The following is a 14328-nucleotide window of genomic DNA, read 5'->3' as shown; positions in this document are numbered from 1 at the left end:
TATTCTTCTGCTATTTCAGCTATAGTTCTGCTACTTTATGCTATTCTTCTGCTATTTCAGCTTACGTTTTGGCCAAATGGCATTCACACTTGCATTTTCGTAGGAAATGCAAATTCTCTAGTTATTATTATTATCATCCAAGTTGTGGTAGCATTGTCTCGTGGACCTGCATTTTCCTTTTCCAAAACATTTCCGGTACATTGAGATCAAAAAGCAATCAGTCACCAGTGTTCTTTGTCAGTCAGTGGATGAAACGAAGCTGTCACTTTGATTCCTGCGAGCTTGAAGACCTTACATTCTGCAGAATAATCCGTCATGCTGCTGTGACCTTGAGTACAGGCACGGCTGTAATGTAGTCAAGGACTGTGTCTGTCATACTCCTAGATATGAATCCACCTGCAGTATCTGCAGAGGTTTAGCACATCTAAAAGTGACTGCTCTGAATGATTATGAAATTACCCCATACAACCTTGCTACTATCGTACACTTTCAAATGCTCAGAGTTTACAAAAAAACACTTTTGCCAGATACAATGTACCTCATGCAAGCCTGAAAGCCCTTGAGTATGTAATTTGTCTATCAGCCACATAATCACCCTCTCTCATGTCAGATTCTTGGAAGGAATCAAATATATTTTCTCCTGCAGTTGGCATATCTCTCTGGGTTTGAGAGCCTCATCATCGGGAATAACAGTAATTCTGGGCTGTTTGACAGATGTTACAGTCCACAGTCTGTTTCTGCAGGAAGTGTATTGAAAGGCACTTTACACTTGCTTTTAACTCCCTGTATATTTATTTCTCTCCGTGCAGCAAAACATCCAGCAACATCCTGTCATTCAAAGATGGGTCATTTTACGTAAAGATCACCTTCGGTTTTATTTAAACTCTCCTACAGCAGTAAAAGAGTAATAGAGAAAGCTGGAGGGTAGGAAATGATTAAACCAGACTAAGTGAGAAAAACAATACTAATGTTGGATGTAGACAGTTTAATAGATCCCCTTTTCTACTTGTTTATGTTTGTTGAACAGATGGTGTCATAGAGGACAGTTTGGATCTTACAATGGTTTTATTGCACTGACAGTAATGAGCGTAGTTGTTGCCAGCTCTAAAAAAAGATGTAATCTTTTACTTCACCTGGGTTCATTTTYTTTGTGCTAATGTTTGTGGCAGACTAAAGGCAAAGGCATCAGCTGCAGATGGAACCAAAAGCTTCAGAGAAAGCTCAGCAAGGATTTTCAGGTTAATGTGACTGAAGTGAGCTAAAAACACAAATGTTGCTGCAAGTAAAACAATTTGGAATGTTATCTGAAGATTAGATTTTTTTTACTATTTGATCTGACAAATTGTTTTAACATTCAACCTTTCCTTTCCTGTAAATCCCTGTTTGCTAATGTGACTGCCAAACAGACTCAGGTATGGGGCTCCAATCGTAAAATAAAATGTAAAAAAAAAGATCAATACATTTTTTATGATTGAGCACACGTTCTGACAGTAAAATACTAGTTTAAAAAAACATTTCATTTATTACTTCACTGTTCTGTGTGCTAATTATTGCTAAATGCTCACTTAAAGGTTGAATGTTCTATTGCACTATACTATAACGTAAATATTAAATCCTAAATTAAATGCAAAAATTAAATCTTAAATGGTGCACTTAAAGGTTGAATGTTCTATTGCACTATACTATAACGTAAATATTAAATCCTAAATTAAATGCAAAAATTAAWTCTTAAATGGTGCAGATAAATTATGAAGCTTATTTTTAAGAATTTTGGAATGGATTGCAGATTTTTTCTTTGGTGCACGGCTTCTGTTGTGATGTAATYATAATGCGAAAAAGCAAGTAACTGCTAACACTGCTAACGTTGCTGAAGATGGCATTTAAAATTTTAATTCAAAATGTGTTCATTGAAAACATTGTGGAWACCTGTGGTCCATCAGTTTGAAGTGCAACTCAGACACCGGCTGCAAGTTTGATGTCTTGTCAGTGTTAACATTATTAGCAGTGTTAGCAATGTTAGCAGTGTTAGCAGATGGTTTTGTCACAGGATAATGACATTAAAACAAAAGCCACGCACCAAAGGCAAGAGTTGTATTCCATTCTGAAATACAATAATTTCTGAAATGTAAACTTCAACAATTTAACATTTAAATTTTGGATTTGACATTTTGACACAACATTTTACAATTAAATCGCACATTTAGTAAAAAAATAGCAACATTTAACTAAATAACAATAAAATGCCAGTGGATGTTTACTAAGATTTTACACTCAGAAATTAAGCTAGATAATGAAGATGTGTTAGTGACATTTTTTAAAACATTTTTACTATACATTTGGCACAACCCATACTCAGGCTTGTACTTGAAAGATATGTAAGATTGTGATAAGTCTGGACCTCGAAACATGTATGTTGTAACTTTTACAGAAAATGTGAGGATCCTCATTCAGCCACGTCTGATTTGTCTACAAATGTGCATGTCTAGGAGAGGTTGAAATATAAAACTCATGGTTATAAAATACTATGTTGTACTAAAATAATGTATTTGCTTATATGTAAAGTATATTTATACAGTTTATGGAGAGTTGGATTAATGTATTTTTTAACAGTTGTAATTATTTCCCAAATCTTCATTTCAACTTTGATCTCCGCAAGAAAAACCACTTTAACATCAAGTATGGCTTGTTCCCACAAACTCTTATCACTACTTCACCTATCCATCTACGCATTTTACACCCCCTTCCTCATTAACAGCTTGTAATTGGCCGTTGAGCTAAGCTGAGAACAAAGAGCCATTGATTTCCTTAAGCATAATCACCGCATCCAATCATTTAATGGCTGCTGTCACTGTTGGACGAAGAGAGAAAAATGACCAGTCGATGGTCCCATCGACGTCCTTCACCTCCACTCACCAAAGGCTAGAGTGCACAGCCATCCACTCCATCTTAGCAGGTTAGTTTAACTACTTTAGCCACCTGACAGGCTCCAAGCACTACATCCATTACAACGGCAGTCATGTCTCAAACATTTGTCGACCTATTTTGCACCAGAATGCACAAACAATAGCTAATGTGCGCTTGAATGGAAAACTATTTATCAGAAATCTGTCATGAATGACCAACTGTCATGCTTAAATACACCTACCTGTAAATTAAGAAGCTCATACAGAAGGTTATTTACCTCCTCCTGGGTTCTCCCACTACCTGAATGTGTTTATGTCTAGTTCAAGTGCCCATTAAGTGGCTTTTATACTCAGTAAAGTAATCATGGAGCCATTTGTACTGCTGTCTTTCTTGTACCAGATGTTTCACATGGAACATCCTCCTGGCTAAACCCAACTTAAATTGATTGCATATGCACTGATGTGTTTGGCTGTGTAGGAACATTATTTAAAGGCACGTGGGAATCAGTGAAAAGGTTTTTAACACTTAATGTTTTATTTAGGGATGGACTGACCCTGTGGATATGGAGGTTATCCTGCAATAAAAGGGTCATGCGTTTGATTCCCAGCACCAACATTCCAAAGTATCCTTAAACAGGATACTGAGCCCACGAATGCTCTTGCCTATGCCTATTGGTGTGTTAGTACAGTATAATRGAAAGTTCTGTGTTTAATGTGCAAAACTCTATAATAGCAAAATGACTTTATGCATGAATGGGTCAGTGAGAAATATTTTAAAATGCTTTGCAGAACTTGTCTCTTTGGATAATCTCAGTTAAGAGAAATCAATTAGGTTTGATCATAGACATATATTATAATGCTAGACTGTGTCATACKTTAAGGCCAGATTGTTCCGATTTTCGGACAAGATGAAAACACAGCAGTAATGACGAAGGTGTTTTGTAGCCTGTTGTTATTTTGTGTTAAAAAATGGGGTTTTGTTACAGCGCATGTTTCATTCAGCTGTTGTCAGGTTCCTCAAACAGTTTATGAATTCTGTCTGAGGTAATGTAAAATGCATTATCCTGCTGAAAGAGTGGTGTTGCTTTAAAATGAGGTGTTCTTCATCTGCAAAAGGCATGTCAAAGTTGCATGCACCTGGATAGAAGTTTCCCTAGACTCGTGCTCGGAGCATCAAAAGGTCTGAACCTTTTCTGGTGACAAGGTGGCATCTCCTAGGAACCCAGATCCAGCTGTGCCAACGAAATGTCCCCTATCACAACAAACCTGTAGATCGCATGTTCATAAAGAAAGATAACGCAACCCACTGGACAATTATTAATTTTAAATCCTTCTCAAGCAGCAATAGAAGTCATAAAAGTCTCCAGTCCAGTGTTGTATTTATGTTCTAGTTTGTGGCTGTTATTACTTCTTGCCACTAGATGGTGCTTATTGTAACAGTGTAGGGCAGAAAAGAATGTGCAAAGCAGAAAATCCTTAAAAATGAGTCTGAACAGAGTTCTGTTATGGCATCTACACAGCTGTAGTAAAGTTTAATATGCTTGTTTCATATTTAACACCACACTGTCTGTTAGACTGAACTATTTAGATATTTGAGATTTATTGCAAAGAGCCAACATGGTGTATGTTTCATTCAAAATTAAATCTTATTAAATATGAAAAAAAATGAAATATCCAACCAAGTCTACAGGTCAGTACCTTGACAATAAAATATTTAACACGTTGTGGGGTTTTTTGTGGTTTTAGCACATGAAAAAGGGATTTTTCCTCTTTTCCTTTTAAGTCTGCCCTCTGCTTCCTTCTGCTCAGAAAAATCTTACAACAGAACAGAGAGAGTGACATTAATACTGCACGACAGCTGGGTCCGGCAGGACTGTAATGTTTGTCTTTTAATTCAGAACTCTTTGGACTTTGGTCTCGCCAAGACAGACATTGATGGGAATGGAAGAAGAAAACTGTTGCCAAACGTGTCTAGACTGCCGGGTGCTCAGTTCCGTAATTCCTGGCCTGAGCTGCATCAAATACAGTATTTGCACAACAACACAGCCAAAGCAAAAAAAAATAAAATAAAAWAAATACAAAAACAGGTTGTTGTCATGCCAGTGAAAGCAAATGCACTTTCCCTTTGCAGCAGGATGTCCTCTTTAGCTGACTAAAATAAAGCACTCACCAGGGTGAGGTGTGGAACTTTTTTTTCCTCACTTTCTGCTTATGTCCTGGGAGATAATATGTTAAGCTCTTCTTCTCCCTTATCTTCCATCCTTGGATGAGCTCCAGTTTTAATTGTTGGATGCTGGTGTCTGTTGTTGTCGTTGCTGTCATAAGAAGATAGAGTTTTTCCTGAAGCCTATAGAAGCGGGTGCAGCAGTGATGGAGAGCCTTTCTCCTGCAGCTCTGCTGGCTGCATTAGCCCCATGCTTTATAATTGTGAGAAAGGGGCACTTCCATTGGCTGCCTCATTACTCACTGGCATGGCCAGTCCATGGCAGGAAGACACACCTTGTCCTCTAGCTTCTTTCCCCTGCATGCCTTGCTCATTTTCAGGGTGTCCCTCAGCTCCATCACCTCATCAACCTCCCTCAGGGAATTCTCACGATTGTTTTTTTGACCCACTAGTGCCATTGGCATGTATCAACTTCTCTGTCTGCTTTTTTATTTATTTATTTTTTGACATCCTCCTCTGTCAAATTGGGGCATACTGTACTACATTTGCTCTAACTGATGTCACCTAGCCTTTGGGGTTAATGTTTCAGTGTGGTGTAGCCTGAGACTGTGTTGGCGCAGTCACAAGRGTCAAAAAGTGTCAACTGTCAAAGCAGTCATCRCTGTGTGATCTTAGCAGCTCATACAAATGATTCATATGCTTTTGGTCATACTGATAACTTATGTAAAACAGACCAAATAACGACACATTATTAACTACTGAGCGTGTGATGCTCCTTATGAGAGTAATCATGAGCTGATTGGTATGAAGTGAGGATAGCCGGCACTGAATGAGAGGCAATTTGATGACATAATTGAGATTCCTTGAGGGCCAATTTGTTACACATGCTTACAGTGTAAGTGGCTGCTGATTGTACTGCTGCTCGACTTGCATAATTTCACGAGCAGAAGTCGATTTTCACCGAGCTCATCTCGCATTCACTTTATGGCTACGTGCTGAAAGAGCTCCTTTTAAAAAATACATGAATGAAGCACGAACGATAACTTCCAGTAATTTGTGTGGTTTTATGGCAAAAGCTTCTCTTTTTTTAACTACTCTTTTATGTTTTCTGAACTGCAGTTTCCTGTTCTTTCTCTCTTCAGAGGGTGGAACGTGTGAGGTGATTGCTGCCCACCGATGCTGTAACAAAAACCGCATTGAGGAGCGCTCTCAGACAGTCAAGTGCTCCTGTTTACCTGGGAAAGTGGCCGGGACGACACGGAACAAACCCTCCTGTGTGGATGGTGAGAACTTTTGCTGTGTTTTAACAGAACGCTGCTGCTGACAATTCAAAACTGAGCCCTCTTATGATGTCCTTGACAAGTCCTTTACAATAAAAAAATAAAGATTTATTACTTAGAGTAATATCAATGGAAGCAAAATAGTCAGTTTGATTCCAGTGCTTGATTTCTTTGAAATCTGATTTTATTTACACCTAGCTTACGAATTACTGCAGATGCTTATGTTTGCTCATTTTCATTCCAGAAAACTAACTTTGAAATACTCCAAATGGTGATGAATAAAAATGGCTTTTTTTTTTTTCGTTTTAAAAATCAACACGTAGCAGATTGATCCATAGTTTTACAGGGGGGAAAAACAGCGCATTTTCTCCCGTAGGCGCATAACTAAGGTTAGTAAAAATCCTGATAACCTGGGTGACCAGTTCAAGWGCTGAAACTGTTTTGAAATAAAAATTAAGTTGGCAACATTTTCCGASCGAAACAAACACGAGCACAGATTTGGCCCTGCAACACACAGTGACACCTGTTCAGTAGGGATGCAGAATAAAATAAGTAAATAAATAAGTTTCTGTGTTTGTTGTCAAACTCTGTTTTAGTTTGGCAGCTTTCTTCTTCTTTTTTATTTATTTATTTTTTTTTTTTGTGGGGGGTTTACTTTGCAGTGTGGGCAGCAGTTGTCAGTGGCAGAAAAGCACCTTTTTCCAGAACATTTTCTGCCACTGCCTCCATCATCTGTAGGATGTGTGCAAACATCTGCATTTATAGAAAAGCAGTCCGTTTCCCTGAAGATATATGCGATTGGCCAAAGTCTCTCATCCTGCTTTAGACTTTCTAATATCTGAAAACGTTTGAAATCCAAAAATGTATTTAAAGTTGGGATTATCCTTCATGGATTAAACAGAAAATACTTCAGACATTTTATAGTAGTTAAAAATATCCTTCTGTCTCTGTGATATCTCTAATGACAAAAGTTCATTCAGCCACGAAGACATACCGTTGTGCTCCTGGGCATCGTGGCATATATATTTGATGCGAGGCTGATCCAGTGTAGCTGCTGAACACCTGAACTGGGAGCACATTGCAGATCACATTGCTTAAGGCGTTTCATGCTGATGGAAATGAATAACTAGTGAAGAGTCAGGAAAGCTTCAGGCTAGTGCACCTGAAAAAAAAAAAAAAACAATCAGCGAGAGGCCATTCCACAGCTGGAAGAAAAAGAGGGGAAAAAAAAGAATTGAATGAACTAACAGGAAGTCGCAAGTGTGCTGAGACAGACCTGTGATGCTCCCTTCTCTCCCTTCAGCTCATTTATCTCTCCTCAGTCTGGACCCTTTCACCTCCACCTCCAGCAAAGATCAAACTTATCTCTCATGACTGCCCTCTTGCAAAAATAAAAGACTCCAAAATATCTTCATTAACAGATATAGAGGAGGACAGACCTACCCAGTTTGCCAAYGCTGACGCTCCAAATAAATTCCAGGCTATAAATACGATTTAAAAATCATTATGTGCTAAATATAAAAGAAACGTCGGGACTCGTTTCATATTAATTTGTAATTTGTTATTTAAGCTTGTGTTTACTCTCATTTAGATGCTGCAGGAGTTTTATTGCATCAGTTTTCTGTGTGCTAAGAACACAACCTGAAGTGGTCTATTTCAACAGCACCATCATCAGGATTAAAACCACAAACCTCTGTAAAGAAAACATATCCAATATTTTTCTGCTTCCTTTTTACCCAGCTTGAGCATCTAATAATAACTATCACGCTAAAATGTAAAGGTTTTACTTTTCACAAACTTAACCATGTAGTTCTAATACTATAATGTAAATAAGCAACAAATAACAGGAAGGAGTTTCAGATATTTTGGTCAAACCTTGTAAATAACTGTGCACAATTTCATGTGTTCATGCACATCTTGCAAATGACTCTCAGCTACTACCACACCACATTTCAGTTCAATATCTATATTATTGACTGAGGTAGAGACTTTTATTTGCATTGGCTAATGGCAAATAGCTGAGGTGTTAATATTGAATTGGGGAAACTCCAAAGCTGTTTCCCACATCAGGGACTGCCTTCATGTCCCATGGAGACCACACCRTTTGCAGTCCGGGGAACAACGGTTGTGAAATGAGACGGTCTAGTCTCCGTATGTTTGCGTGATACATTGACATCGCATACCTTCAGACAATTCACTGAGTAACTTCACAATTAGAAAGTTACACGTAAATAAAAACATAAGCAGTGATTTGAGTTTAGCTCCGGTCTCAGTTGCATTTTATTTAACATCTCATTGCAGCATAGATTTCATCAGCTAAGTTGCTAAACTTAAATTTAAAAACAAATTCTTCGGTCTGTGATGAATTTCCAAACTACGACTTAAAAAAAACTAAAAAGAAAAGAAAACTCTGCCATGTTAGTTTGCTGACTGTGCAATGAAACCTGGAATCTTCTCAGCCAGGAATGATACTCAAATGTAGCCTTCATTTGCTGAGGGCCACATAGGAGCCACTAACWGGGACATATGTGACCAGTGAATGCAAACTTTGAAGGACACATCCCCTGAAATGAGACACAGCCCAAAAGGTAATCCGTCCAATTAGGCTACTGCTCTGATTGATTAACTAAATTCTGTGCAAAATAATATTTTATATAAAATACAATATAATATTTTGCTAAAATAAACACACAGGCAAAACCATTTTCATTTCTTCTTCACCTTTCCATAAAAAGGATCTTGAGCTCAAGTCTCATATTTGTGGACCTGCTGACTCACCCTCCATTTCCTCTCATTTCCAGCTGTCTTATTTTGAGCCAGTTCCTCGTTCATAAACTAACATGACAGCTTGACATCTTCTGTGTTTGATTTAATCACAACCTTAGCATCAGTCTGTTTAGATGTCTAGCTCTCCGGTATTTAAGGAACTTTCAAGTGTTAGTGTTTATTGCGTGGGAATGATGACTTGTTTTTTTTTTTTTCCACCTTCTTATGGCTCAGATAACGCCTTAACAGAAAAGTTAACAGTGAAGTAAAGAACCTGAAAAGCAAAAGTCGAGATTCATATTTTTGTGCCTTTAATTCTAGTTCACACTTTGGTATTTGAGATGAAAGCTGTAAAGGAAAATAAAAAATAAACATTTTTTTTTACTTTGAGATAAGAAAATCTGTTGCACAAAACATGCAAGTTTTAAAGGTGCAGAAGTAGTGSTGCAGTTACCACCTCATGCCTCCACCTCAAGCTCACATTGAAAAGTAAATTGTTTTTATGTGTTGATTAGCATGCACTTTTAGGGGAAAAACGGTGTTAAAATAGCAATAAGTAGTCACTGATAGAGACATAAAATTGACCTATTGATTGGTATTTCTTCTCCTAACAGGGCTTTTATCTCCTGGCTGAATCATTTTCTTGAGTTTGAAAGTAAATAAAGCTTTTGCTATTTGTTTAACACCCACTAAAAGGTGAAAGATACAGAAAATCCCATGACATGGATATTTCTTGTTACAGTTTTAATAAACAGCTGAATAGGTAAATGTGAAGTTCTATAGATGCCAAAGGATGGGGTTGTATACGTGGTGTGATGGGGGTAAAGGTAGGGTTGTTTTTGTCCACAAAAGCTACACCTGAAAGTCGTTCTGTTTGTCAAYGGAGCCCCAAGGGCTGGTCCTGCACTTTGTGAGGGATTACGGATTACAAAGACCAGTGATCTGTCCCCTCATCCGTGCACCAGCCCTGGCCCAGATGGAGCTTCCTCCCCAGGTCTCTGCGTTATTAATGTCCCGTCCAGATGAGGAATGATGCTGTACCCCCAGCTCATCTCCCCCACCCCACCCTGGGGGACACCTGCTGCCACGGAATCACACACAGGTTACATATCCATTAAAGAAATAGATATAAATAGTCTGATGTAAGAAATCAAACAAAGAGCTTCAGAGGTTGCTCGGTTCGGACAAATACAGGGCCTAGAGGCATGAATGCTGCTTAATTTTTAATATTTTTTTTTTTGAGAAACGAGTCGATTTCCTGATGTTCTCCATTATCTGTCATTAGCATCAAACTYGAACATCAAAGCACGTCGAGGATCAGTCTCACTGTAGAGTGTTTACTGACATWCGGAGACAGGCCACATGGGGTTTCTTCACTTGCTATTTGGAACTGTTTTGCTGGTTATTAATACACTGGAATGTGACGACAGTTTACGCTAAGGGGCGCCATACACAGTGGGGTACTGCTGTCAGATTATCCTCATAGTGGGAATTGATTATTAGCCTTGACAAGGAAAATTATGTCCCAGTTCTGTCAGGGCCGACGAGGCTCCGAGTGAAGAACATCCCTTTCAACAAGTAAAATGCTTATATCTCGCCAGCCTCGCCGGACCAATAACGCGCGCTCGGATTAGGCGCTCATCGCCGCACAGCTGCCTTTATCCCTCTGTATTAGGCATGTAAGTCCTCTGTCACAGTGCGGACATTTACACAAAAGCATTCTTTGTCTCAGTACACACACGCTTGCTGTCCYGTATTGCACACACGCTTCTACTTTGAGTTGTCTTGTAGCTCCTGTATCTATAAACTGTTTCAACAAGAAACACATGCAGACGCCTGCATCACTGCTGATCACTGATGGGGAATGAACCCTTCTGTTTGACTGCAGGCGTTCATAGCAGCACATGACAGGTTTTGATGGTACATTTGAGATATATCTGCAGGGGTAATAGGGGAAGGGGGTCATAGCTTTAACCTCGAGTGTTGTTCCACCTAACTTGTCCAAAGAAGATTATATGGTCCACCTATATACAGCTCTGGAGAAAAAAAATATTAAGAGACCACTGCAAAGTTTCCCTGTAGATGGTGGAAAGAATTCCATTTACAATTAAAAAAGTAAAATCATAGAAACTAATCATTCTAACCCTCTAAGATCCAATCYGACTCATTTAAGGGCTTTTGTGACAAAAAAAAACGGCAGCATGCTGAGTGCTCATTTCAACTGGGTTGGACAGCACAGACTTCAACCATAGTGTTTTTATATTGTTTTGWTTTTTTATTTACTTTCAAATAAAACCATATTCATGATAAACCTTTTTCGACATAATTTTGTGAGCATTTTTTGTGCATTTGCTGCGCATTTAGTAAACTTTTGTGACCAGGAAGTGCTCGAATGCAACATGACACCCATTTTTCGGATTTCCTAAAATGCACCACATGTCCAAAGCAACCAATAAAAAAAAGTTTGTCTGTATGCTTTTGGAGAACGTGAGAGAGTGTTTTGGAGATAGGAGAATGGAGAATCAACATTTTGGTTTTGCTGAAAATAATGATACCAAACATGGAAGGCAAATAGTTTTTAAGATGACAATATAAKTGTAAATTCAAAATTAGCCAAAATGACCATTTAGACCCCAGAACTTAGAGGGCTACAGTGCTCTCTTATTTTTATTTTTTTCCAGAGCCATGAATACACATATAACGTATATAACTTATATACTTACTTTATAAATTACTTTTATTTTAAAGTTACCAATTAGACTAATATTTATAATTTTGGACTGTGGGAGGAAACTGTAGTACTTGGAGAAAACCCACACAGCACGGAGAGAACATGCAAACTCTAGCTCGGGCTGGGATTTGATCCAACAACCCTTTTACTGAGAAGGAAGAGCTCTACTAACTGATCACAGTGCTGCCCATTAAAAACATAAAGTTTAGTGAGTAAAGTTTATTTATATAGCAGCTTTCAAAGATAGAATATCACAAAGTGCTTTATAATAAAAGCAATAAAAACTTTTAAGATCACATTCATAAAATAGTACAAGTAAAAACAGGGTATAACATATCAAATAAAAACTCCAGCTAACAGCTTGTTTATGAAAAAAAAAATCTGCAGGATGTTTTATTTTTAAAGTATCAATGGAATCAAGGCAGACTTAACGATCTCAACCTGCGAGATGTTGTGTGAAGCTGGATCAATCTGAGATATAAGAAGTTTCTTGCTTATGTAAAGCTCTAGTAGTGAACAATGAATTCAATTCAATTAAATTCAGTTTTTTTATATAGCGCCAAGTCACAACATACGTTGTCTCAGGGCACATGAAAAAAGAACAATCTAAAGAAGAAGCCAACATATTGTGTTGAATCACTTCATCACAGTCTCCCATCCTGAGCAAACAGTGAAGGAAAAACTCCCTGCTGATCAGGAAGAAACATCCAGCAGAACTAGGCTCAGGACAGGAGACCATCTGCCTCGACCGGCTGGTTGTGGGGAAAGAGACACAGGTAAACACAGAAAAACTGGTCCAGGTGCACCTACTTCTGGAAGAGAGACAAAAAGAAAAAAACATGTTATTGATGGAAATAATTACAATAAACATGTAGAGAAGAGAGACTAAAGATAACAGCAGTGAGGAAATGTGCTCAGTTTGTGTTCCAGCAGTCTAAGTCTACAGCAGCAGAAATGAAGAATAAATCAGGAAACCTAAGTCTAACTATATGATTTATCAAAAAGGAAAGTCTTCAGTCTAATCTGAAAAGTGTCACTGACAGAAACTGGAAGTTGGTTCCACAAGAGAAGATGATAACTGAAAGCTCTGCCTCCCATTCTACTTTTAGAAACTCGAGGAACCACAAGTGAACCTGCAGTCTGAGAGCGAAGTGCTCTGTTAGGAAAGTATGGAAAAACAAGATGTTTAATATATGATGGAGCTTGGTTGTTAAGAGCTTTGTATGTTAAGAGTAATGTTTTAAATTCTATTCTAAATTTGACAGGGCGCCAGTGGAGAGAAGCTAAAACTGGAGAAATATGATCTCTCCTTCCAACTCTCATTAAAACTCTATCAGCAGCATTTTGGATTAACTGAAGATTTCTTTTTTTTGTCACTTCAGTAGAAAATGAAAGCAAATATTAGTTTATTTAGTTTATTTATTGCTTCATCATCAGTGACTTTTTTAAGTGAAGAGAAAATAGAGACAGAGAGAGAAGTAATTAGAAAGATAGAAAGATTGAAATAGCAATTAGAAGTATATTAAATATACACCACCAAAACACAGGACCACACACCCAACATCTGTCCGCTCACCTGAAAAATAAATGGGGAAATACATGGAGGGCATATATAAAAATATACACATACCCATACATATATAAAGATATGCATACATACATGCCTACATTCATAAATATTGTCAGTAAATACACACAGACATATATACACACNATTATATTAAATATGCACCACCAAAACACAGGAGCACACACCCAACATCTGTCCGCTCACCTGAAAAATAAATGGGGAAATACATAGAGGGCATATATAAAAATATACACATACCCATACATATATAAAGATGTACATACATGCATGCCTACATTCATAAATATTGTCAGTATATACACATAGACATATWWAMACACTCAGTGACCAGTCAGAACCCCCCGGATCAGAACAACTGTTTGTGAGCAGTTGTGAACATGCGTGTATACACAAGATTTCTCCAATGGAATATTTAATAGTGACTGTGGAGGACCAAGACCCAACCCCCAAGACATGAGGCAGACATAGCCCAAGGGCCCTAGAGGAATCCCGAGCACAGAGCCCCAAGGGGCACCTGCACGGGAAGATCCACCCACCCACCCCCCAGATCAGACCATAGGGGAGAACTGGGAGAGTCCCCCCAGCGACCACACGCACAGCCCCCGGGGCCAGCAGCGACAAACTCATGGGCCCCACCGGCACCCGCCATACCAGAGCAGATCCAGGAAAAGGCACAGAGGTCCGGGCCCCCAGGGCGCACCCCCTCCAGGCCAAAGCCCGACAGGTCCAGAGGCCCCGAGCCCCAGCAGGCAGTCACCAGGTCAGGCCGGCACACACCCCAGCACCCAGCCCCATACCCCGGGAACCCCCAGCATGGCGGCGGCCAGCCACACACCCCACCAGGGGGCCGAGTAGCAGCGAGCCCCCAGATAAACCAGCAGGAGGGGCAGCTC

At 38.9% G+C, this 14328-nt stretch overlaps 1 protein-coding gene across 4 annotated transcripts in view; it reads left to right on the top strand.

Moving 5' to 3' along the window:
• tafa1b (TAFA chemokine like family member 1b) overlaps positions 1-14328 on the top strand; it is a 161418-nt gene that overhangs the window by 120010 nt on the left and 27080 nt on the right. For all 4 annotated transcript variants that reach the window (XM_014009851.1, XM_014009849.1, XM_014009848.1 and 1 more), the window contains exon 3: positions 6210-6350. In XM_014009851.1, the coding sequence (XP_013865305.1) occupies positions 6210-6350 (141 nt within the window). The remainder of the gene's footprint in view (positions 1-6209; positions 6351-14328) is intronic.

This window comes from Austrofundulus limnaeus, unplaced genomic scaffold (genome assembly GCF_001266775.1).
Source record: "Austrofundulus limnaeus strain Quisiro unplaced genomic scaffold, Austrofundulus_limnaeus-1.0 Scaffold62, whole genome shotgun sequence".
NCBI lineage: Eukaryota > Metazoa > Chordata > Actinopteri > Cyprinodontiformes > Rivulidae > Austrofundulus > Austrofundulus limnaeus.
Note: the sequence above shows the minus strand (reverse complement) of the source record. Positions and strands in the feature narration are given on the sequence as shown.